The sequence below is a fragment of the Gopherus evgoodei genome, chromosome 2 (assembly GCF_007399415.2).
Source record: "Gopherus evgoodei ecotype Sinaloan lineage chromosome 2, rGopEvg1_v1.p, whole genome shotgun sequence".
NCBI lineage: Eukaryota > Metazoa > Chordata > Testudines > Testudinidae > Gopherus > Gopherus evgoodei.
The window spans coordinates 183,816,122-183,843,139 of record NC_044323.1 but is presented as its reverse complement, the minus strand read 5'-3'; the positions used below and the strand labels follow the sequence as shown (position 1 = coordinate 183,843,139).

Sequence of the window (27,018 nt, the reverse complement as noted above, 5' to 3'; positions counted from 1 at the left end):
TCCTCCAGGGCGGATTGGCAGGGGCCCTGGAGGTTTTTCGCCTTCCTCTGCAGCGTGGGGCGTGGGTCGCTTGCTGGTGGATTCTCTGCAGTTTGAGGTATTCAAACCAGTTTTGAGGATTTCAATAACTCAGTCCTGGGTTAGGGGTTGTTATAAAAGTGGATGGGTAGGGTTCTGTGGCCTGCCTTGTGCAGGAGGTCAGACTAGATGATCATACTGGTCCCTTCTGACCTATGAGTCTATGAGTCTATGAATTTAACCAATGGAGACATTATGATATTGATGTCTTTAGTAATCATTTCTCACTAAGAAGAATATGTACAGCTTGTGTTATACACAGGTAGTTAAAAATGCAAACAGGACAGTGTCATTTCTGTGTACTCCCACTACAGCAGGTTGAAAAAAAAACTGTACATCCAATGCACACTTGGGGCTTGTCTACATCAGAAAGTTGCAGCGCTGGTGAGGGAGTTACAGCGCTGCAACTTTGAGAGTGTCCACATCTGCAGGGCATCACCAGCGCTGCAACTCCCTGTTTGCAGCGCTGGCCGTACTCCCGTTTTGTCTCGGGTGTAGAGGATCCAGCGCTGGTGATCCAGCGCTGGTAATGCAATGTAGACACTCACCAGCGCTTTTCTTGACCTCCGTGGAAGGAGGAAGCCTCTGGTAATCAAGCTGGTTTCCTTTCCCGGTTTGCTCTCTCGGTCCCGGAGCCAGCCAGCAAACCGCAGGGAAGGAGACCTGCTTGCTCGGGGTTCCGGGACGAGAGAGCAAACCGGGAACGCCGCGGTTTGCTCTCTCGGTCCCGGAGCCAGCCAGCAAGCCGCGGGGAAGGAGACCTGCTTGCTCGGGGTTCCGGGACCGAGAGAGCAAACCGGGAACGCCGCGGTTTGCTCTCTCGGTCCCGGAGCCAGCCAGCAAACCGCGGGGAAGGAGACCTGCTTGCTCGGGGTTCCGGGACCGAGAGAGCAAACCGGGAAAGGAAACCAGCTTCGCCGCGGTTTGCTCTCTCGGTCCCGGAACCCCGAGCAAGCAGGTCTCCTTCCCCGCGGTTTGCTGGCTGGCTCCGGGACCGAGAGAGCAAACCGCGGCGTTCCCGGTTTGCTCTCTCGGTCCCGGAACCCCGAGCAAGCAGGTCTCCTTCCCCGCGGTTTGCTGGCTGGCTCCGGGACCGAGAGAGCAAACCGCGGCGTTCCCGGTTTGCTCTCTCGGTCCCGGAACCCCGAGCAAGCAGGTCTCCTTCCCTGCGGTTTGCTGGCTGGCTCCGGGACCGAGAGAGCAAACCGCGGCGAAGCTGGTTTCCTTTCCCGGTTTGCTCTCTCGGTCCCGGAACCCCCCTTGAAGCCGCCCAACAGCGCTGCAGTGTGGCCACATCTAACACCACTTGCAGCGCTGGTTGCTGTAAGTGTGGCCACTCTGCAGCGCTGGCCCTATACAGCTGTACTAATACAGCTGTAACAACCAGCGCTGCAAAATTTTAGATGTAGACATGGCCTTGGTTAGCTTAGATGCACAATGGAAAAAGCCCCGATAAACATATCTGCCACAGAGATCAGAACAATAGTCCATCAAGGCTGGCATCCTGCTTCTGATAGTAGCCTATGCCAGTTCTTTAGAGCAATATGAAAAGCTAACTCTCTACTAACCTAATTATAATGTGCTGCACATGGGGGAATAGGTCTTTCTTCCCACTGAAGAGGTAATGAGCATTTATCCATATTTTTCATTTTCTCTAGTTATGTAGTTGATGAGTAATTTCATTGATCTGGACCATATGGTGGTTTGAAAAACAAGTGAAGAGACCACAAATAAATTAAGAGCACTAGTCTCTTGGGATATGGTTCAAATACCACACACTGATCTACTCTAGGACATTCCTATGATTGGTGCACCATTTCTTGTCTTTATGGAGTCTGGGATCTGATCCACGAAGAGCCTTCAGCCCCCCACTATCACAATAGAGGACTGAGGGGCCACTCAGCAGACTCTGTGTTGGGACCCTACACATCTCCAGTAGAGAATCTTCTGTGTAACCCGCATGCTGGGGTGGCAGGACGCTCTCTTACACCACACTCATTCCCTTGCTGGGGTCTGCACTGGGAGAAGACAGAACTCAGGCACTTGCCGCCCTAGCAGAGGGCTCTCTGGGGACAGGTCAAAAAGTACCCTTCTGCTTTGGACAGCTGGATTTCCACTTAGCTCAGCTGGGGTAGAACTGGGAGGACTGGTCTGATGGGGGTGGGGACAGAGCGAGGCAAGCAAACTCTCCTCATGACTCACAGCTCTGGGTGGAGTAGAAACTATTGCAGCTCCTGCCTCTTATAAAGTAGATACCTCATTCAGCAAGGAGCTCCTTGTTCCTTTCAGGCTATAACAACAATGACCTCATCAGGTTATCATGTGATCCCTGAGCTCAGGGTCCTAGGCACAGACTTGTTACTTAATCAAGCCCTGCGTTTAGTGTATGCTGGCCAAAACTGCATTGCAAGCTCCTATCTAACTTGCTGTTTGTTCATTGTCACTTCTAGGTCTCTTAGCATTACTGCTTGCTAGGTTTCTCCATCCTACTTGAATTCTTTCCCCCCCAGAAATATCAGTTTGCTTTGTATCATGAAGAATCTAATTTTGATATTTTCTGCTCACATATCTAATCTCTCTCTTCATGGGTATTTGCAACTCCTTATGATTTAGTCTCTTCCACGAGTTTTACCACCATACTGCTTATTCCTACTATATCATTAATGATGATTAAGCATCGTTTCCTTTCAGTCACTGACAGTATATTAAAAAAGTATAGGTTAGAGTTATGCCTAAACACCCTACATAGAGCATCATTACATTTGAGATTTTAAAAATCTACAGAGGTGGACAATGGTAGTCCACCCAGAAAATAATCTATATTTAACTAAACAAAACTAATGTTATTTCTGACACACTATCACCACTAGTTAAAAGAAGGGCTAGGCAGCCAAAAAGGCAGTTCAAATGCATTTGTTAAAGTGTAGCTCTCTTTACTACTACATGCATTCAGGCTTATTACAAAGGGCAATCAGAGGCACTGCATACTTCTACTCATATATGGACTGTGGATAAACCATTTTAGTGATGGTTTTTTTCTCCCACTTGCTACTATTTAATCTAATGAAAGTGTTTATACCTCACAGCATGGTGGCTTTTTAAAAACCTTTTCATCCTTTTCTATCTATGTTCTTGTCTTACTCCAATACTAAAGTGCCTATTGGGCCTTGCTGTTTTGGTGCACATGTTGATGTTTTAACAGTACATTAGCTTTCAAGCGGCAAGTTGTTTAGTACAAAAGTCTCAGTCTCAGACTGATACCTATCAGGAGATTATGTGTAAAAGTTTCATGACCAACTATCCCATTGACTTCAGAGTGGGATGATTTGTAAGTCAGATGTCTCTGCAATACATTCTATTGCATTAAAATTACTTTGCTTTATGTTAAAACCCTAAAATGAAAGGAAACACAACTTTGTTGCCAACTCATGCTTTTATAGTGAGTTTCACTATTTGGAGTTTTTCCTTCATGTCACTGCTCCTGGATACTTGTGAGTAAGTAAAATTCTCAGCTCTCATATTTAAAAAATGTATGCAGGAAAAAAAAGCTTAAATAGAACCCTGAAAGTTAAAAAACCAGAAGACATTAAAAGAATCCAAAAGATATTAAAATCTCATGATTTTTTGAGCTTACACATGATTTTATAATGCTTGAGGTCAGCAATATTCTATTTTTGACTGTACTGGGGTAGGACTACAAAAGTGCCATTTTATTTGTTTCTACTTGAAAAAAATATACATTTCTCTTTGCTATGCATATGTAAATATTGGCATGCATGAGAATGGAGGTGAAGTCCTACTAGACATTTACCCATGAGACTACATGCCCTTGTTTTGGCAGGTGGTTATTACCTGAGTTTGCTATATCAAAACTAGATTAACTTCACTGAAAAAATAAGACACCCAACCTGAGAACACCTTGTTATCACAATCAGGTTTATAATTCAGTGCAATAAGAATCTGCCAGGAAGGTTAGGAAGAACCTGATTCTCCAGCAACCCAGGATAACCAAACATCTGATTTGATCAAGTGAAAGTTATCTGCTTACTGCCTGCTGGAAACAACACTGTTGACATTTCAGAAATCATGGGTGCATTTGGACTGAGTGGTTAAAAGGGAAGAATGAAGGCAAAAGCAGCACCCTTTTGCCCCAGAGCTAGTCTTCGAGGTGTCTGACCATAAACCATAGGTTCCCTCAAATCTGAGGGAGAAAGAAACCAAGCAACTGGTTGGATAACGTGCATCATACAATGGAAATTAACAACTATACTGGAAAATATTATAATGATTATTGTAATAAACATTTTCATTGGACAATAAAGGCTTTATGGATCTGACCACAACATAAATGCAGTGTTTTAGAATACTACTGATGGGATGTCCAGATGCTGCAATGAATATTAAAATAGTGTGTTCTCACTCAAATATTAAAGGTGATTGAGCAGCAGACAGAAAAAAGGAAAGAAAATGCTGTTTGAGTGATACACATGTCACAATGTTGGCAGTTATAGCCAGCAGACAGACATGCAGATTTGCTCAGGAAGCAAGAATATGAAAATCTCTCTCACTCATTAGGTGTGGTGGTTAGGTGTGGTCCTTAGGCTCCCAGCAAGTTACTGGTGCAGCCAATGCAGGCGCCTCTGTTATAAACTCATGTTGATCACTTCTTAGCCTGCCACTCTCCTAAGAAATTCAACCCTTACATAATATTCTAATATTCTCCTTTACTCAGCATAACAAGCCGACATTCACTGATGTTCTTTTTATAAAGGTGAGCATCAAATAAAAAAACTGAAGTGGAATTAAGCACAGTTCTATGATGCCTGTCCCAAATAGGCTAATGGGTCATTCAGCAAAGAAGTTTCAACTCACCTTTTAAAAAATTCCTGCCCCACTCCCCAATCTTTGAATTATCGTGGTACTTCCTAGTTCACCACATGTATCCCAGAATGCTTTGGTGACATCACAAATATGATAGGGGTTGCAATGACAGTTCTGGAATTTGAGAATTCACATTGAGATTCCTTCAGTGAAGAAACAGTAAGATTTTAGGGGAACTTTTTTTTTTTAAAGTTAATTAAATTGTATTCAGGGGTCCTGTCAGCAAGGCTCTGTACATTTATCCCTAAGGAAAATTTCATACAAATATTTGATACAATCCATGTAATGTATTTAACTATACCTTTGCCATAACAAGATGATGGATAATGGATAAAACAAGAATTGCTTAGGACTAAATTCTGATGCCCCAGCTGAACGTGCATCATACAATGGAAATTAACAACTATACTGGAAAATATTTGGTGCAAAAAATGAAATGCAAAAAAGTTGCATTGTCTGCCCAAAGGGTGCCACACAACATCCTGACAGATTACTCAGAGCAACAGAGAGGATGCTTGTGGATTACAAACTGGTTAGACATTTTTATAAACACAATGACTTTATCTTTTACCCCTAGGCCCTGCCCTGCTCTCCAATCCCACCATTCCCCTCCTAGTTATGACATTGAAGGCCTACATTCAGATGCAAGCCAAGCTAAATCTTGGCTTCTAAATTTTCCAACACATACAGGGATATTCTGCACTGCAGCTAAAATAGCTTTAAAGCCATGAAAATGAGTCTAATTTTGAGCTAATGAGGGAAATTCTTTTCAAGACTGTGAACTGTACATACATTTATCTATGTTCATTATAAACATTCGGAAAGTTTTTAAGTACAACAATTTGTGACCACATGCTCTTCCATGTCCCAGGCAAAACACCAGGGTTGAATAGGACACAAAAATGTCAGGTATTGAGGCAGTTTCCCACACCCTACCTGTGAAAGGATTCCCTGTAGCAGTTGTAGAAGGCCCCTCAGGCCTCTCCCAATTAGCTCTGTCTGAGCCAAAGTCCTTTTATAATCAAGCAAAGGGCAACTCAATAGCTTTGGCCGAGCCTACCTTCCTCCACAGGGCTCTGGCAGTCAGCAGTGTCTATAGAGATCCTAGACTGGTCCTTTCTTTCAAAGAGCAACACATAACAGATCTATTCTTCTCCTTAGTCAAGCCAGCTAGTGAGCTGTCATCCTCCCCTTTTTAACTTCCCCTTCATCACCTAATTGCAAGGGCAGGTGTAGCTGCTTGGGGCTGAGTGGGCCCAGAGCAGCTTTTTAGCCCTTGCTGGCTCAATGTGGCCTTGGTATATCCCATCACACAGTTCAATTTAAAATTCTCACACAACATTATATATGCACAACTTATCCTTTTAAAAACATCTGCCCAATATCTGTAATGTGAAATTTTACAGATACAAGAAGAAGGGACTGTACATTTAATGTTAATCACAACTTTACTATTACAAAACCTGTAATAAAACTGAGCAACCAATGCACTTTTAAAAAGAGCTTGATAGGAGGTGGGTGGGAGGAGAGCTGCAAGGAGAGGGAAGGAGAAGTTAGCATAACTGGAATATTAGGCAATGTTCATCTACCTTGAGGACAGGAATAAACATTAGCCAAAACTATAGATTTTGCTGTACAAAGTTGTTTTTGATATTCTGTGTTTTGATTTGTTACCAAGTGGGCATCACCCCAAGCAATTAAGTCTCCATAGGAAACAAGTCTTTAAGGACAGGGTGAGGTGGGGAAATGCTACACTAATACTCAGCACTTTTTATCCCAAGCCTTGTCTACACTTGCAAAAATTCACTGTTGATAAGAGGCATCTACTGGTGTTGTTGAGTTTAGAGAGATGCAAAAAGATTAGCCATGTTGTTCTGCACTATTTCAGGAACAACAGTTAAAAACACATGTTGCAAAACACATCAGCAATGGAGTTTTCCTAGTGTAGTGTAGACAAGGCTTCACTTAGTGCCAAGTCACTCAGAAAAGAAAGTGTAGAAAATACTTTGTTATTCCTTAGCTCAGCTTAGTGGCTGCTCTTACCTTTACTTTCCACAGTGTATGTCTGCTTGATTTGACTTCTCTGTTGCTCTAAAAACATATTTAATGTAAGTCAAGCTAATTTGGATGCCTGACTTATCTGGTGCAGTAGTTGGCATCTGGAGAAAACTGACCACAGAAGAGACTGATGAAGGTAAATGCCTGCATCGGCTCTCTGTGAGCTAAGATCAAGTGTGAGTCGTCTCTTGACTTATCCAAGGCCACGATCAAGTGTCTTGATGTTTTTGGTCTTTTAGCCTCAAGATGAAAACCTTGTCTGTGTCTCTGGGACCTTGAAGTAAAAATATTATCTAAGTTATATCTGTTCTTATCAGTTTAATATCTAATGGATCACAGGAATAGAAAAGGCAGGACTCAGACCAAACTTCTTATTTCCTCTAAAGCAGTAGCAGAGAACAGCTAGTGAAGACTATTGTGATCACACAGAAATCTGAATGCTCTACAGGGAATAAGGCAACAATTACGTCTAAATAACTTCTGTCAGGAACATAACAGTCCTTGAAGTGGTAGAGGAGCAATGTTCAGAAAAATGGTAAAATGTGATACGCTGCTAAAAAGTATATTCCACTAATCTTGTGCTAAGAATAAAAAAATTCTCAATTATATCAGCTTTGATAATAATAGGCAAGTCATTTTGCCGGCATATACGCTTTTATTTCAGATTAAAAAACACCAAATATTCCAGACATTTCCTTAATGGCAAAGGTCAGTTTTCTATTTATGCACTTAACATGAACAGTTGATGATGTAATAATTGCTCAAATGGAATGTACTTTTTTAATCTGTATAAATATAAATAGCTGTACAACTAAAAACAAGATATAATAAAAACAATTAAAAATGCATTATGAAACTATAAAGTGATCAAGAAATAGATTTATTTTTCAAATACAATTCCTGTTCCAGTATATTTTTTTTAAAAAATCAGTATATCTATTTTTATGAACTTAATCACGAAAAGTGACTATGTATGCATTGTGCTGTTTCGTATTCAGTGTCTTTCAAACAGAATTTGCTTAGTTTAGAAGCAAAAAAGATCACTCTATTTGAGCCTTGAAAACTTACACTGGGATGTGAAAATCAGTCTTGCCCATGCATTGTGACTAGTAAAACAAATTGGCAACTGGAATTCAGCTAACAATTATGCTGATAGAAAAAAATAAAATTGTGCTGTGTCGACTCTGCAGGTGATAGCAGGAGTGAAAAAAAAAATCCCTTTTTTTCCATGGTGGTAAAGCAGACATGACTTGCAATACATGTAGAGTGAAATCCTGGCTCCATTGAAGTCAGTAAGAAATTTTGCTATTGACTTCAGTGGGGCCAGGATTTCACTCAGTGAGTACATATGTTAAGAGAGAAAATGTCATTTTATAGTGTCATTTACTGACCATAAACACACTTTAAAGCTTTTAGTATATTTTTAGTATTGTCAAACTTTTGGTTTGAGATATGATCCTGATTTTAGATGGTTTTAATGATCTAATATTTTGGTCACGTTGCAAGATCCAAGGCAGTTAAAATAGAAGCAAATCATTTAAAAGTGAGACAAATAGATGAAGTAATAGTGACAAGACCTTGAGTGGCTAGACTGTTTGCTGGCATAGACACAGACAGGCAGAATAGGAAAAAGGATGCAGATGACCTATGCCAGGGTATATAAAAATGGATAAAGAAAGAAGAATAACATTCAGCAATTACAGCAGAGGAATCAGGTATATGTAGTTAAAAGCAATAGACTGCTTCTGGCACTGTGAAGGCAGATACACAGTACATTAACATTAAGGCAGATCATGTGTGTAGAAGAATCAAGGAACATTTCCAGTTAATGCAAGGAAAATATCTCGTTTTAAACAACTCTTCTTTCTCTACTCATGGTTTTAGCACATAAGCCCTTAACACCACACTTTAAAAAGGACACAATCAAGATTTTTAATATCGACAGGTCTAGGGTAATTTAACTGTAAGGAAACAGAAACAGGTTAGAACTTACTAGGGAAAGAGGCCTTTCTTGGTTACAGATTTTAACTAAACAAATGTAAGCAAAATAAAAAAAAAACTGTAAGAACTCCCATCTCAGTTTCTTCTTCCTACTAGTATATTTACATTTAAAGTTTGTTTTGTGGGAGGTCCTCCTTAATTCACATTTGCTCCCCAGAGCCCCAAGGCTTATTATAGGATCAACCTGTATTTCTGCAGTGCTCTCTCTGCCCAATCCCCCACCCACCCAAAGAAAACAACCTCTACCCCCATACAATCCCCTCTGCAAAACTTTCTATTCATGCTGGCCTAAAGGTACTCAGAACTTGAACTCCCATTTTCTGCCCAGCAGCATACTGTCCTACTGACAGAAAAGTAGGCTGCCTTGAAACTTTCAGAATTGCAGTGCTTTTATAGAAAGACAAAAGCCCACCCAGCTTGCAGCTATGCCAGACAACCACACCTTCTGAACTAAGGTCTACCAGTACAAAGCCAAAATTTTGAAATCTGATACAGAAATCTATTTCAAATCCTGATGAGAAATATATGCTATAATACTGAAGACATTATGTAGCATGTGCACAGAGAAAGGCTTTTAGAGAAATTAAGGAATGGAGAATTAATGGCACTGGAGTTGAGTTTCCCAGCTGCCGTTTGTAGTTATCATTTGTTCTTTGGATCAAATCTTAACACTCCAAAAACTAATTCACTGATGTGCTTGCTTCTCATCTGAATCAGGAAGCTGGATTTTGATTTTAAGGATCAGATTGGAAGGGATTTATTTGAGCTTTTCAAATGTAAAAAGGGAGTTTGCACTTTTTTTTAATGCCAGTGCAGGTAAAGATATTATAGCTTGTGTGAATATGTCAGAAATTATCATCACTGATCTGCAATGGCTTTTAAATGCATAGCAAACTGCATCTAACAACATATCTGATTTAGAAATTTCATGGCCTTGAGCACCATACCTGGAGACTTTACAGGCTTGGAATACTGAATGTTTCCTATTCTTTATGTTGCCCCTTTTTGTGAACTTTATTAATTCCAGTCTACAGCAAACATTGAAAGTGCTGTTTTTCCTTCAAGATCCATTTCTGGAGCAAAAAAACAAAACAAAACAAAACAAAAACATTTATAATCTTGCAGCTTTATTTCACTGCAAAAGTCTCAGATCCTCTTCTATAAGAATCTCACTTTTCAGCAAAATTCACTCGACATCTGAAATTAAATATGCAGATTAAATTATTTACAATTCACTAATATTTTAGTCATATGACAATTCATTAATTGCTTAGGCATTCAGGTGACCAGAGATATATTCTTGTTACCCTGGAATATATAGTTCCCACTAAGTGATTTTTTTATATATATAAAATACTGAAGTAGCTCACACCTAATGTTTACCTAAATTATAATGCCTGACACTTTAAAATAGTGACATTTTAAATAAATATAAAAATCTAGCTTTAACACAACCCTTAAGAGTTGCATAATTATTATAGCTTTTCCACACACACAAAACCAATTCAAAAGATGCTGGTAATTTGGAGGATGTTGTTTTGTAATACTAGCTTCCTTTACACTGCCTCTTGAATGTTCTCTCCTTTTCAGTGTTTTATAGAAGTATTTTTATTCAGGTTGTTAATTAACTCTTAGCAGCTGGGGTAAGGTTTACTAAATTAAGAATCACTACTAATAGGAAAGACCAAATGGTTATTTTTATTAAGAGTGATTAAACTCAGATTACTATTATTAGAGTTAAATTTTTAATGATTATCCATTAGCCGTTAGGCCCAGGGTAGTCCTAGCTTTTGTAAGATACTTCTAGCTCCATCTGGCCTCCTCTCTGCCTTCATATAACAAATGATAGCCTCAACAGCCAAGGAAGTTCAGTGGCTACTGGGGTAGATACACACAAGTTAGCCAGCCTGCCAGGACTTCAATAAACAAAGCAGGGAGCAAAACCAGTATGGTACTCTGCCAGCCTTTACCATCAGCCCACAGAGAGGGAAAAAAACAAAAAGAGAAGCTAAGCAGAGAGACAGGACCCTAGGGTAATGAGTGTCTGGACCTGGCAGCTCTATTTGGTGGTTGACCCTGGACACATTAGCCCCATTTCCCTATAATTTCCCCTCATTGCTACCATTAGTGGAAGCATTAATGTAGGGAAGGCATTGATATTGTAACTACCATTCCATATGGCTTTGCTCTGTGCAAGATTAAACAGTGGATAGTCTACATTAGTGCTCCTATCATTGCTACCAGTAGAGGAGCTGTACCATTCATAGAACCAGTGGGAAACTTTTGGGAAAATGGCTAGTGCAGACATTCCCTTAGTGATCACAGCCCTAAGGCTGTCACTCTAGTAAGTGATAGCCAATTGCTCTTTCCTCCCTAGAAGAGAACTAATCAGCTTTAATTCTCACCTCAAGAGTAAAAGAAGCAATTCTCTTCTATCAATCAAGCAGTGACAGATAGCAGCTTGTATCTCTACATAGGCTTGCAGAAGAGATTAATATCAGCTATTAGATCTTACTGCTCTTCAAACATCTATTCCAGCTTTAGTACAAAATTTACAATTAGCATGTGCTATGAGTTTCAGAACCTTGTGCGTCCTAAATGTGAGTTCTTAAAATGCTACGTAAAAAAACATAAAGGTCTTAGAGACACTGTTTCATTACACAACACTTTTTCATGAAACATAATTGTTTGTTTGGACGGCAACTTGGAAAACAAACCATGATGCAAACATTGTAAAAATTAGTATAACAGATAGAAAAAATATTTCTTTACAATATACGAATACATTTTATTAACAAAGAGGAAGTGTGTGAGCTGTGCATTAATCCAGCAGTGTTTCACTTCAAAGGCCTGGGTCCAAAATTGCCATAAAGTCACTAATTAAATACATTTGGAGATTTTAAATGTATGACCAAATTCTGTTCTGATACATACAACTGCTATTGCACATGTATATCTTGGCAGAGTCTGGCATATAATTCCTAGTAGATTCTTTGACACATCACACAGTCACTACACCATTTGGTATAACATGCAGTCTGCTTAACCTAGGCTCTAAAATTACAATAGGAAAAGGATGCTGCAGGTCAAGATTGAGGGGAATTGGCAGAGCTGTACAGACTATGCCTGGTTTGTGCCAGAGGTAATCTTCTCTCTATATTTATTCCCAGGCACATTTTGGTTACATTTTCAATATAGATTATTTTAAAAAATAAATATAAATAAAATAGTATCGACTCGCTTTAAAGTGAAGACTGAATTCTTGAAGCTTGGAGAAAACATCCTTGATTTTCATAAGGCAAGAGAGGCACAAGTCCTTTTAAACAGATGCTTTATTATATCCACAGACGATAAAATCCCAGTGCTACAGTAAGACATGTAAATACTGAACCTGAAAGAAAACACAAGAGTTAGTGTGAAAATGAGAAAAGGTGAGAATACATTGCTAGTTCTTGTATCACTTCCTCAGGAAGCAGTATTCCAACAGTTAATTGCAAATACAATGAATTTTTACAAGTTATGGCTATATTCTTTTCTTTCTTTCTTTTTTTTTTTTTAAGAAAACAAGTTATTCATCTCCAGAGTACAAACACAACTTCAATAGGAAGGTGACCACAAAATGACAAAAGAGAAGAAAGGAAGGAAAGAGGGAGTGAAGGAAAAATGGGCTGGAAAGCTATCAGTAGTATTGAAAAATCCTATCATTGCTTACCATTCCAAATAAGTTAGATCAACATGGCAAGTTATGGTTACGATATGAGGAAATAAAGATAATATGAACATTAGTAGCAAAGTCCAATATCTTGCAAGTGCTATAGTTTTTTAAACCTCACTTATAAAGAATAGATTTAATTTGTTGAAAAGTTTATCCTTTAACAAGTTTGCCACTCTGTCTTTGTGAGTCCTCGTCTCCTTCTCACAGTCACCCTCCAAAAAGTAGAGAGTGTTTTACCTTTGTCTTTAATAAGAGTAGTTACGCAATGCTAAGTGATCACACAAACATAAGAACAGCCATATTGGGTCAGACCAATGGTTCATCTAGTCAATATCCTGTCTTCAGACAGTGGCCAATGCCAGATGCTTCAAAGGGAATTAACAGAACAGGCAAATATCAAGTGATCCATCCCCTGTGGTCCAGTTCCAGCTTCCGGCTGTCAGAGGCTTAGTAACATCCAGAGCATGAGGATGCATGCCTGACCATCTCGGTTAATAGCCATTGATGGACCTATCCTCAATGAACTTATCTAATTCTTTTTTGAACCCAGTTACAGTTTTGGCAATGTATGTTATGTGAAGTAGTAATTCCTTTTCTTTGTTTTAACTGTGCTGCCTATTAATTTCATTGGGTAACCCCCTTGTTCTGTTATGTGAAGGGGGAAATAATACTTCCTTATTTATTTTCTCCACATCATTCATGGTTTTATAGACGTCTATCATAAAACTCCCCCTCCCCCCTTAGGTGTTTCTTTTCCAACCTGAACAGTCCCAGTCTTTTTAATCTCTTCTCATATGGAAGCAGTTCTATTCCCTTAATCAGGTTGCAATCACTTTGGAGGACAGGACTAGAATTCAAAATAACCTTGACAAATTAGAGAATTGTTCTGAAATCAACAAGATGAAATTCAATACAGACAAGTATAAAGTACTTCACTTAGGAAGTGCAATCAAATGCACAACTACAGAATTGACTAGATGGTAGCACTATTGAAAAGGATCTGGAGGTAACAGAGGTTCACAAATTGAATACGAGTCAACAATGTAATGCAATTGTGAAAAAAAGGCTAATATCTTCCTGGGGTATATTAACAGAAATATTGTATGTAAGATGTGGGAAGTAAATGTCCCACTCTGGTCAGCACTGGTGAGGCCTCAGCTGGAGTTCTGTGTCCAATTTGGGTGCTAGGCTTTAGGAAATAGGTGTATAAATTGGAGTGTCAAAAGGAGAGCAACAAAAATGATAAAAGGTTTAGAAAACCTGACCTATGAGGAAAGGTTAAAAAAAACTAGGCATGTTTAGTTTTGAGAAAAGAAGACTGAAGGGTGAATTGATAACAGTCTTCAAATATGTTAAGAGCTGTTGTAAAGAGGACAGTGATCAATTATTCTCCATGTCCACCGAAGATAGGAAAAGAAGTCACGGGCTTAAGCTGCAGCAAGGGAGATTTAGATTAGCTATTAGGAAAATTTTGCTAACTATAAGGAGAGTTAAGCTCTGGAATAGGTTTCCAAAGGGGGTTGTGGAATCCCTGTCACTGGAAGTTTTCAAGAACAGGTTGGACAAACATCTTCAGGGATGGTTTATGTTATTTGGTCCTATCTCTGCGCAGGGGGCTGGATCTGATGACCTCTCAAAGTCCCTTCCAGCATTCCATGTCTATGAAAGTGTTCTTTACATACAAATGCCCAAAGGCTGAAAAACAGTACTTCAGCACAGGACATTAATAGTACAAGCTGAACTGTTCCAATTAATGGACAGGTTTCCGTTACATCACTAACCACTCTTGACAGGCAATCAGACTATTTCTCTTTTAATGTAAATAAATTTAAGCATGATTCAACGGGTAAGCATGTGCCTAACTTTAAGCACACAAATAATCCCACTAAAGTCAAAGAGTCTACTCAATGTGCTTAAGTCCCTTGCTGAATCAGGGCCTTTAATAAGAGAGTTGAATACAACTCTAACATGAGTGCATCTATTTGTCAGAATTCCTTACCTGCTAAGTATTTAATATTATCGAGTTTGTGCGATTCCAACATTGTTTTCAGTCCTGCAACTTCTGTGTCTATTTTCCTATCTGTTTGAGTTAGAGCTCGGTCCTGTTGTGCATGCTAGAAACAAAGCAGAGTATTAAGTTATTTGAACACAATTGAACCTAAACTAAAACTAAATAAACTAAATAAAACTAAATCTGTTTCCTTTCTGAATTACTTTTTTTGGCTCTCCCTTCATTCTTGCAGATTCAGTACTTTAACAATGTATTAAAAACTAAAAATAAGCCTCTCTCAGGAGGCTTCTGTAGTTATACTCCCCCCTCTAAGAAGTACTACATAATGTTATATTTCTTAAGAAGCCAGAGGTTTCCCTTACAGTACTGAAAATTCATACCACCACATTTAGGGGAACACAATTATATAAAACTTATTGCTCTGCTGTAGTGTTTTTTAAAAAAGACTATAAAACATATTTCCTGATGGATTAATTACAATGGTGACTTCATATCAAATTTACAATTAGCTGTAGAGTCCATCATAAAACCCCGTTCACAGGGTTTACTTTAAAAATTCATGCTGACTATACTTGACCTACAGCTTTTGTGCCTGATCCTACAATCCTTAAACAAACAAATTTCCAACAAAATAAAATGGGAGTTTTGCCAGAATATATATATATAATCTGGCCCCATTTTTATCTCACTCATCTGTCCACTTCCTTCCCAGCACTAGATTATAGTTAAGGATGCAACATCAGCATTCCCTTCTTTGCTGTTGGTGATTTGTATCACACCTTGAAGAGGTGCAGATAAACAAGGTGCTAAGAAACTGGCAATATACATGAATGGTGGACATACTGAATATGTACCAGTCTGGGAAAACAAACGTGCCTGGACTAGTAAGGGATGATCTGGCTTTATTGAGGCTCGATCCTAGCTGATCTTTCTGATCAGCTTGTTTCTGAGGAGAAAAAGCATGCCCCTGGAAGCTCAATCAGGGAAATTAGATGGTACCCATTCTCCAGGCCTGTGGGAGCTAATGCTAGGAGCAGAATCTCACCATTCCTGTTGGTTTTGTTTGTAAACATCTCCACCATGGAAAGAACCACCTTGATACAATCTGATCAAGTTTTTGTTTGGTTAGCTCCCACTGTTCTACCATTCGCTTAAGACAACTAAGCAAATCAACATGACTGTTGGGCTTGCCACAGATTTACACAGCTTTGTTGTGCAGACCCAGGTGTTCCAATTATGGAAGAATTTTCTGGCCTCTCTTTTTAGACTTTCACTTTCTGGTTCATCTTGGCAGTTGATATGAGTCTAGTAGTTCTGTTATCATCTTCCAAGCGAACAGTTGCAGTTCCCAGAAGGCCTCTTGGGAGGAAGCTGACTATTGCATTTCCTGCTTCCCACAGCTCCAGGAAGTTGATGCTGAGCTGGGATTCCTGGGAAGATCACTTGCCATGACTCATGTCCCATCTAAGCTCTCCTTCCCAAAAGTTGGTGTTGGTTGCCATGCACACTATTGGTGCATCTGCCAAAGCTGTGTCCTTGTTATCACTACTGAAGGGACTGGACATCTGAAGGGACTATCAACACATGGTCCATATCCTGAACCAGGTACCTCCACGCCTGACTGGGAAGTTCTGAAGGAGATGAAAGTTAGAGTACTCAAGGTACTTTTCCCTTCCTCACAGGTCTTTTATCATATGGATCAACTGAATGTATTAATGTGCTGAGGAACTGCAGCTTGTGTTTTGTCAAATTTCTCCTCTGACAGTACTAAAAGACCCAGGTTGGTTTGGAATTCATAAGGTGGGGTAAGGGAGCTCTTCTGAGGATTCACTATGCATCTATTATGTTCCAGGAACTGGATGATTTGGTGAAAATGGCAAGCTCATATGATTGCACCTTTGATAGCAGCTTATCCAGAAAGTGGTAGAACTGGATGTCCTTTTATCTCAGAATAGCAGAAAAATCATTAACTTTGTGAACACTCCAGGGCTGGGTATCAGATTAAAGTACACTGCTTGAATATGATAATTGTTATTCCTGAATGTAAAATATAAGAATCATTAGGGCAGGAATGTTTTGGAATGCGATTATTCTAGAGATCTATGAAATATAAGAAATAATTCCCAAGATTTCTTATGCCAGATCTTTAAATCTCCATCCTGAAATGAGTTCTGTACACAGAGAGGTTGAAGATTGACAAGAGCGGGCTGACAGTGCAAAGAGGTGACCATCTGAACAAGAGCCATTTGATATAGCTGGCTGGGTACCACTCTACAGCTGAGGATCTATTGTTAGGCTTGGAGTCCCCTCCCTTCCTCAAGGGGCTCTCCCAAAGAGTCTCTCTGCCAACACAAACCACACTGGGAAAAGATAGCAAAAAACTCCTGAGGAAAGGAATGATCAGAGAGCTGTTGAGGAAATCTCTGCTTCTGAGTACAGAAGCAGAAGACTGGGGAGTCACATTAATGCAGTTGACTAGTTATACCTGTTGAGGATGTCAACAGACAAATTGCATGCGGAGGGGAGAGCAAAGAGGCTAGAGAAGATCCTTTTGCTGGGCTCAGATTTAGAAAGGGTAGAAAAACCCAGCAGTTTCAAGCAGTTTCCATGATAGAGACAATGTCACACACAAAAGTTCTCAAAATAACTCAAACCATATAAAAGATGATAATTGAATTGAATATTTATATATGTTCAGGGTTTTGAGAACATAAAACTCCATGTGAGCTTTGCTTTCATGTGCATCATGTATTTCTGGGGGAATTCTGCTCCACTGCGTGATGCAAAATTCACACAGTAATTAATGTTATGCGCAGAATTTCCATTTCCTCCCACAGAAATGGGCTGCAGAGCTGCTGGCTGCCACGAGGGGGTACTGGACCCAGCAGAGCTCAATTCACAAATAGAAGACTCTACCAGGGGAAGAGGAGGAAGCTGGAGGATTCCCAGCAGCTCCTGTTCTCAGCATGCCGTGAAGGAAGGAGGCGGTGTTTAGGAAATTCCATGCTAGCTTGGGACCCAGCATTCGGCTATTTCTCCCTCTGGATCTCTGGGAGGTAAGGGGTGTGGGTATCTGGGCTGGGGTGTGCCCTGCGCCTGGGCTCTGGGAGGTACGGAGTATGTGCGAGTGTCTGCGCTGGGTGATGGGGGGGCATGCAGGTGGGCTCTGGGGAAAAAGGGCAGAGAAACGGGAACTGAGTTGTCATAGGGGTTTCTTTAACTGTCTACTCCTGGGGGAATTTTTTTGTGCCTTTATTGTTACAGACATAGTTGCTGACAGGTATTTTGAAATAAATTACAAAATAATTGAAACTGGCATGATTACGTAGTGTTATTTTGACAAATAAAATACGCAGAATTTTACAATATTGTGCGCAGAATTTTTTATTTTTTGGCACAGAATTCCCTCAGGAGTATTCATGTATGTACAGCATTATATTTCAGTTACCTGTGTAGTAATGTCATAGTACTATATATAAGTACACAACAAACTATTTAAAACTAGCTAAAAACTGAGTTTTGTACATTTAGGATACCTGATATATGGACATTTAAATACTAATGTTAAAGATGTTTGTGCCTGCTTACAGTACACAAATACAATAAGCCTTATTATATCATTCAACAATCCATTCTTAAATTCTAAATTCTTACCATTGCCACTATTTCTGTCCTTATTTCCAGCAGTTTTTTTTCATTAATTGAATACTGAAGGAAAAAAGCAAACAAAAAAAGCATTATTCTCTCTTCTGAATTTCTTCCCAGCTTCACATTAGTACTTTTGCTGAGTTTCCAACATCACTGTTATAATTCGTAAGCTGGAATTCTTCTGTGTTTGCCAACAATATTTAGAGTTACCATTGTAGAACAGATGTTGCTCTTTGGAAGAAAACAGAGTTTAAGCCAAATGTTTCAGTAAATCTCAGAGTTATAAGGGCAGCAGATCTTCTACCAGAAACCACCCTTTAATTATGGCAATATGTTTGCTGATTGGCAATGGGGAAGGATCTGCATTTAAAAACACACACACACACACACAAACACACATCATCAACACTAGCCCCATAACTGAGGCTAGAATTAAATATTCTGCTGTGTTCACTTATGCATGACTTAAAGAGGACAAGGTTAGATTTTAGCCACTTTTCTCACACACATGCCCCCCTCCACCCAGTACAAAGTTTAAAAAAATAAAAGCAGATTTAATTGTCATATATAGTTGTTTAATCAAGATTAGATTTGTTTGCCACTTGAAATTTTGGAGTGACAGTGAAAGAAAAGATGGGTAGCCCTTCTTTTAATTTGTAATTAACACTATTAAAAATTATTGTATTTGTCAAATATAATATGTTTATGTCTGGTGGTAATCCATTAATTGGTCTATGAAACCAGAAGGATGCATCACAAATCCACATAATGTTCTTGAGTTCTATCTGTGTCTTTGATTGAACTAACAGATCATATAAAATGGGGGATGGGTGGGAATATCACATGTCGCAAAGAAAAAGATTACTGCATGCTTGCAATACCTGAAACACATCAGTATCATCCAAGTTAGGAGAGACTCTGGTGAATGGAGAGGGGGACAAAAATACCACAAACATCTTCACGCAATTTTTAAACAAGTGATAACAAGGCAGATTATCTACACCAGAACCTAATTTAAAAGTGCAAAGTTTTTCAACCAAAGTTACAAACTATCATGACAAGAGATTGAACATTACAATAGTAAGTAATAGCTGATCACCACTACCTGGTGCCATGCTCAAAAGAACAATTACATTTAAAATGATTCCATAATTTAAGAGTGAAATTATGCACAATACATATTTTAGCAGTGTTAGCTATATTTAAGGTTGCTAGAACTTCCATTCTAATGGGCACTTTTTAGTAGTTTATATTTTTCAACTTTTTTGGATGGAATTTTCCAGGTCTGGCCTCTGTTCAAAGTTTTGTTGTTTGTTTGTTTGAAATTATTCAGATATTTTAAAAAAGAATAAAGACAGGGAAATGCACACTTTCAGCAGCAAAGAAGTCAGCAACTACTTGTAACAGTTCTAGCACCTAAGTAGATGGGGAACAGAAAACTAAAAGTTGGCAGGGAGATGGCCCTTAGATTTGATATGTGTTTTCAGTGGTTGAGTAACAATCCATAAAAGTGAAAAGTACAGGTCCAATAACAATGATGTTCTTTTAACATTTTTATGGCATTTCCTAGAATTTTAAAAAGTAATAGAAAAAAATCCATAATGTGGACTAATTTGCTAAGCAGCAAGCGCTGGGCTAATGGAGTAACTGGTAGCAGAAGATAACAGCCTACTATTATGTTGATCAGCACTACAGCCAGGTGGTGCACAAACTTTATCCAGAAGTTTTACAGATATTTGCTGACAAGAGAATTCTTGGTTCCGGAAGGGCGTCTGCTGCAGTGGTTCTTCTCCTGTCCCCCCTCAAAACCTATGTCTATCCTCCAGCCCTTGTCCCTTACAAGCCCTGCTCCTCCTAAGGCCCCCACCACCCTGATTCATTCTCTTCTTGGCTCCTGACCCTTCACATCCCTCAGCTTCTTCCCATCATCCTCTTATTGTCTCTCCCCATCCCCATCTTCTGCCCACCCTCTGTCTCCTATACATCCCGTCCCCGCCTGTCCCATCCAGTTCCCCCCTCTGGTTCCTGCCTCTCCTCCTCCATCTACACCCCACATTTCCCAGCTTGTGCTCCCCACGTGCCTCCCCTAATACTCCCTTTGCTCCTATTCAACTCTGACTCCTGGCTCTTATCTCTCACTCCTTCCTCCACAGACACTGTCCTCCTAGCCTTCTGCTTCTCCCCACCCTCTGGCTCCTGCAACCCCTCTTTTCCTTTATCTCTTCCCCATTCTTTAGCTCTCTGCAGTCTAAATCAGGCTGCTCCTCCTCCTCACTGCCTGGGTACCAGCAGGGAGTACACAGAGCATAGGGGAGAGAATCTCCCTGCTCTCAGTTCTGCTGCCACAGTATCCTGGAGCAACATTTGCAAGGAAAGTTCTCAGTCTCTGCAGCACTGGACTAGAGCATTCCCCGTATTTTTTTTTCATGGGACCAGCATGCTTGACACAAAGACCACCCCTTTGTCAAATTTCAAGTCCCTGCTTCAAAACATGGAGGTACTACAACATCTTAAAAAGTCTTATAAGCATTTGTTAACAGGGCAAAACACTGTATTTTTCCCTAATTTTGTCCTCAGAAACCGCTGATCCTATTTTTTAAAAGGAGGGCTATGGGAGGAGGAGGAGGTTCACCCTGAGGCAGACACCCAGTATGGAAAAATTCAGCCCAAATGGTTAGTTTGGCAGGGTTACCATCGAAACAGAGTCTTACAATGTGTTGAGCAATCTTAACTAAAGACATCACTCCTATGATGTCTATAAATATGTTGAATACTATAGTAAATTTAAGCAAGCTGTAAGATTCATTTGAACTAGTTTTATATAAATTGCCAGGATCTCCAATTCAATTACATGAATGAGAAAAGATCATTCTATTCTACAATACTCATGGCTCCACCTCTTTCGTTATGCAGACTCGCGATATTTTCTTGTGTGGTAAGAGCAGGTAAAGCAAACTGCCAGAATGTTCTTGGCAGATGCCCTAGTACCAGTGGTTCCCAAACTGTGGGTTGTGGCCCCAAAAGGAACATGCCATCAGCAGGTGAGATTCTGGTGATCCCTACTACATGTAGGGTGCCGTTTTGCTCTGCGCAGCATGACCTTGCATGCACCATACATATGAGGTCACGCTGTGCGGAGAATGCTTTTTTGTAGAGGAAAATGGTGTTGTCCATGCAGGATATCTCGAACATACTGTGCATGTGAGGTCATGCTGTGCAGAGGACACACACTTTTTCTCTACAAAATGGCATCCTCCATGCTGTCTGGGGTCCTGGCAGGAAATACTTCATTAAAATAGGATCGTGCCAGCAAAAAATTGGGGAACCTCTGCCCTAGTCCTAGGCTCAGAGCAATGAAAAGCTCACCCTTTGCTCATTTCTCAGCAGCCTTAGTTTGCCCATTCAACTCTGAGTCTTTCTGGTTATATTTGTGACTGTCCCTCCCAACTTCTTTGTGTGGGCTTATGCCCCACATTTCAGTCAGCCTCTCCTCTTCCCAAACTGGATTTTTGGATGCAGCAGCAGGAAACATTTTGACTAGCTATTGCAATATCATAACCTCAGTAATGCCTTTCTGCTTCCTATCTTATCACTAGAGAAACTTTCCTACCTTACCTTTAAATGCAGAAGTTGAAACCGGATAAATAACTGTAAGACAAATACTGTGTATATATTTATATTTTTAAACAACATGCTGATAGAATATTAGCTTACCATGCTTTGGAAATATTTTATGAGTAAAGCCACTGGCTAAGCCTTTACTAATTTAAGTTACCTCAGGTATCTTCCTAGGTAAGTGTGCTTTATTTTTCCCTACAGCTTTTATAGGACTCTGGGCATTCAAGTATAAGTCTCACCTGTGTCCAAGTGCATATGCCAATAATGCTTTCACTAATGCAGAAGAAACAACATCTAGACATAAGCACAGGTTGAAGAGAGGCCACAGAACTTTCACCCAGCCCTTTATTTTGAGTTCTCCTCTTTCTTATTATGTACAAATAAACCTTATTTTATATGTAGCATCATGTTTTCCATTCACCTGCCTCTTTCCCCATTCTGTGCCAGAGTTCTGCCCATGCATGATGTCTGCTGACAACAATTAGCTAGCTAGCAAGCAGTCTCCTTGAAAGATACAATGCCCTGTATAACAGACTGCAGTGGAGTACATGACTGTAGTTTACAGTTGTCTACTTCTTCACATAAAGGTTGGGGCTTTCATCTAGAAAAGCAATGTGGTCTAGTGCTTTGTGCAAGAGACAGAGTCCAGATTGCTGGACTCTATTCCGGTCATCTTGGACACATCATGAACTCTTTGTGCCTAAGTTAAGTGATCTGTAAAATGCATACAATAATGCTTATGTACCCATAGAGATATTGTGAGGTTTGCTATTTAAGTAGTTAAGAGCTTTAGAGGAAAGGTGCTACATTAGTGCAAAGCATTATTTTTGCAACATCTGAAAAATCTACAAGTTCAAAAGTTTGAAGGCTTCAATTTGTTCTTCAGTCCAATCCTCTCATGGGGCAGCACAGAGGGCTACCCACAGTATTAAGTCATTGACCCAACCCAGGATAGCTCATTTGACAACCATTATGAGTAATCACTTTCAAGGGCACATCTACCAGTTTTGAAAGAATAAAGATTAGCAGTATCTAAAGAAAACAAAGCTAACTGCCCAGAGTAATGGTCAATATTATTCCCTCACTACACATCTATGAAATATAAATGTTAAATCTGATGACTAGGGAAAATAAAATGTGTAGAGAAATGTCATTCAAAAAAGACTATTCAAGTTAGGCAATATAATTTTCTTTGATTTGCTGAAATACATTTTGGTAATGGCATTTACAGGAGCTTAAAACAGAGTTACATATAATACTCTAAAAGAGGGAAAAAAACCTGCCAATTTATTGTAACTTTTATTACTCCACTTTAAGATCATAAAGATTTTCAGTTCTACCAATCACTTGAAAGTCAGAAGTGACCAGATCCATACCATTTAGGACAAGATAGTGTGAAGATCACTTAAATCAAACTGTTGGCTGACATACTGGCTACAATGTAATTAGTTCCCTATTGGGGCAAGGATAGGGTTTCAATGTAGGTAATTTAAAAAAGCAATTAAACTTAATGTGACTAGATAATTTAGAAAAAAACCCATTGTTTTTAATATCCAGATTAATGAGGAAATAATGTCAAAATATGATAAAATATTAAAAGTGAATGGTGTCGCATTATACTACAGCACTATTAAGATGAATAATTATGGTTCACACTAGCTTCTGGCCAAAAGACTTGATTGCCAACCATGAAAATTACATTCTTGACCAAATAATTTCAAATGGTATTCACATTTTACATACTTCTAGAAGAAATCCATAAAACATACCAGTTCTTTTACTCTGCTCTTCTCCAGATTGAAGCCTAATTTGTTATCTGCACGAACTTTGGTAACTTCATCCTAGAGAAAAAGTATGCAAAATATATCAGGAAATTAAAAAAAACAAAACAAAACATTTTCCTTGTTCAATTCATAAGCTAAGAAATGGAACAAATTTATTGTGCCTTCCTACTGCAAACCTCAACAAAAGGACTTTTTTACTGATAGGCTGCATCAGTTTCACAGTATGTGGGGACCTATTTTGCCCCTTCAATCAATGGAAGATACTCATGACCTCTGGGGTAAACAGGATTCCTGAAAGCTAGGACAACTAGCAGCTGCTTTTGAGACTAAAACACTGACATAGCAGATCCAGGACAACATAACATGTCCATCCAATGAAGCTGAAAACATTTCTTGTGTCCCAGGTATGACAAACTTATATGTTTGGAGGCCAGGTCTGGGTCTGTGTAAAGTTTTGATGTCCCATAGAGACACTTTCAACCACACTTCTCTAGTTACAAACTATAGAAATGATCCCTGTGCTCTAAACCATTCAAGGCAGCATATAAAAATATGCTTGCAAAGAGAACACTAGTAATGGTCATCTCTCTAATAACTGTTGCACTTAAAAGAAAACTACAGATAACTTAAGACAGCTCATGGAATATTTCCTGGAAGTTATATAACAGACATATTATATTTCTAAAACTTTATAGAGTTACTTGTCAATGTTTTACTCGCACAATAGCAGTAAATGGTTCTGCTGCTTCTCAATGACAGCTACCATTTTACTGCTACTTCCCAGAGGAATTTCAGTCTCCAGACTGTGGGCCACAGAGCAAGCTGCTAACCAGACTAGTGCACAGGATAAATGTGAAGACTGATGAATATTTCAAGAAATTCTATGTATTAGAGACATGCAAGCATTTATTTTTACAAGTCACTATATTAAGCTAATAAAAAAACCATTTATCTTAGCATGAACAACACTTACACTGATTTCTGTTTTAGTAATTTTTAATTCTGCTAAATAACTTTAAAATTAGTGACAGATATTTTACAGTTATCAATTCTTAATTATGAAATTTTAAGTTATGATTTTCTTTTAACAAACCTATCTCACATACTGTGTAAATTTGTGTGTTTTATGTAAGAACAAATAAATTATTTTAACCTTGACTGTTACCCAGAGTAAATTTTCATTATATGACTAAGAAAAAATGTAACTGAATAATTGAATTTTATGTAAAAACAAATTATGATGACCTCAAACCTCTATAAAACCTGCTAATGAAAAGTACCAGTTTTAGGAAGAATTATTTGGGATAGAGATATTAACATCTATGTAAAAAGAAATAAATATCAAATGCAACTAATTATAATAGATCTAGTCTAAAAAATAGGGATTAATTAGAAGTATTTAAAACTATATTTTAGAGTGTTCAACAGTGCACAATACAAATGTACAATATGAGCCTTATTTTAGTCATGATGTAATATTATGGAAATCAAGTCAACAGGAAGGGGATGGGATGATGAAGGCAATAATTAAAAGATCACACAGTTACTAAGGCCTTGGCTACACGGCGCTTTACAGCGCTGCAACTTTCTCACTCAGGGATGTGAAAAAACACCCCTCTGAGCGCAGCAAGTTACAGTGCTGTAAAGCACCAGTGTAAACAGTGCCCCAGCACTGGAAGCGCAGCTCCCAGTGCTGTAAGCTAATCCTCAGGGGGAGGTGGAGTACCTGCAGCACTGGGAGAGCTCTCTCCCAGTGCTGGCACTGCGACCACATTCACACTTCAAAGCACTGCCGCAGGAGCGCTCCCGCGGCAGCGCTGTACAGCTACAAGTGTAGCCATACCCTAAGCCTAGCTATGTCAACAGCTTGATGGTTTTGTGGAGAAGCATTAGATCAGCAACCTAGGAGTGGAAGGGTGTGTCCTCTCTTCAGCTGAGAGGAGCAAAGTAGGGCAGAGTGGTGAATAGGAACCCTGAGACTGTCCTCAGGAGGAAACCATTTTTCCTAAGGGCAGTCTGGCTTCATTAACACTGGGAACAATGGGAAGTGGTGTCAATTTGAAAGAGGATTTTTTTTTGTTTTTTTAATTAAGGGCATCCCATAGCTTCACACCCATTGAAAATTGGAGACAGCAATCATTTTGAAAGAGGCCAGTTAGTAATGGAATTCATAGATAACAAAGTGGCCTTAAGAACAGAACTCAATTCAGTCTTAACCATGGAACTGAAACTGACATTTGCTTAATTCAATCAATGAAATGCAAATAAAGGAAAACGGCTAAGAGTGTGAAAAATAAATCCCATTTAAAACATATTTTTAGGTTTTAATAGTTTCAGGTACCACTAAGAATACGTACATGAAGCTGCCTTTGCTGCAAACTCCAGGATTTGGAGATTTTAGTCCCCCATACAGGGACCTGCAGCACAACAACTAAGCACTTTCACAGTAAAAACCTTTTAGAAGTGAACAAGATAGATATTTAAAATGGCTCTCTAACTTCTTCATGTTCATTATAGTCATATTGCATCTTAGTAGTAATATAAACAATGTATCTTACCATTACTTGCTTCTTTAGCAGATAGAGTTCAAGTTTTATTTTCTTAAAAAAAAAACAACATATAAATAAAAGTCCGAAAAGTACTGGTGAATCTGCATTACAGCTACTAGCACTGTACTAATGATCGATAAACTATGACTATTTCTAATTTCCTTTTCATTTTATAGATTGTCTACTCCCAGCAAATGTGAGACAGTTTATAGTATCAATTAGTTATTTCTGCCAAAACACTTGTTTAGAAGCAGGTGTATCTACAGCTTCTTTCTGTTATTAACACTCCAGAATTGTTTTTTTAAGAGTTCCATTTTAATAAATGGTAAGGGCTGTCAAGCGATAAAAAAAATTAATTGTGATTAATTGCACTGTTAATAATAGAATACCATTTAAATAGTTTTGGCTGCTTTCTACATTTTCAAATATATTGATTTCAATTACAATACAGAATACAAAGTGTACAGTGCTCACTTTATTTTTGATTAGAAGTATTTGCACTGAAAAAAAAAGAAACAGTATTTCAATTTACCTAATACAAGTACTGTAGTGCAATCTCTATCATGAAAGTTTAATTTACAAATGTAGAATTATGTACAAAAAAACTGCATTCAAAAATAAAACAATCTAAATTTTAAAGCCTGCAAGGCCACTCAGTCCTACTTTTTGTTCAGA

At 39.0% G+C, this 27,018-nt stretch overlaps 1 protein-coding gene across 1 annotated transcript in view; it reads right to left on the bottom strand.

Annotated features, from left to right (window-relative positions):
* Positions 1 to 10,124: 10,124 nt before the first annotated feature.
* The window catches only part of MCUR1 (mitochondrial calcium uniporter regulator 1), a 32,690-nt gene continuing 15,796 nt past the window's right edge, over positions 10,125 to 27,018 (bottom strand). The window contains 5 exon segments of the mRNA XM_030552484.1: positions 10,125 to 12,409; positions 14,733 to 14,847; positions 18,399 to 18,452; positions 23,780 to 23,851; positions 26,353 to 26,394. Of these exon segments, the coding sequence (XP_030408344.1) occupies positions 12,354 to 12,409; positions 14,733 to 14,847; positions 18,399 to 18,452; positions 23,780 to 23,851; positions 26,353 to 26,394 (339 nt within the window). The 3' untranslated portion in view covers positions 10,125 to 12,353.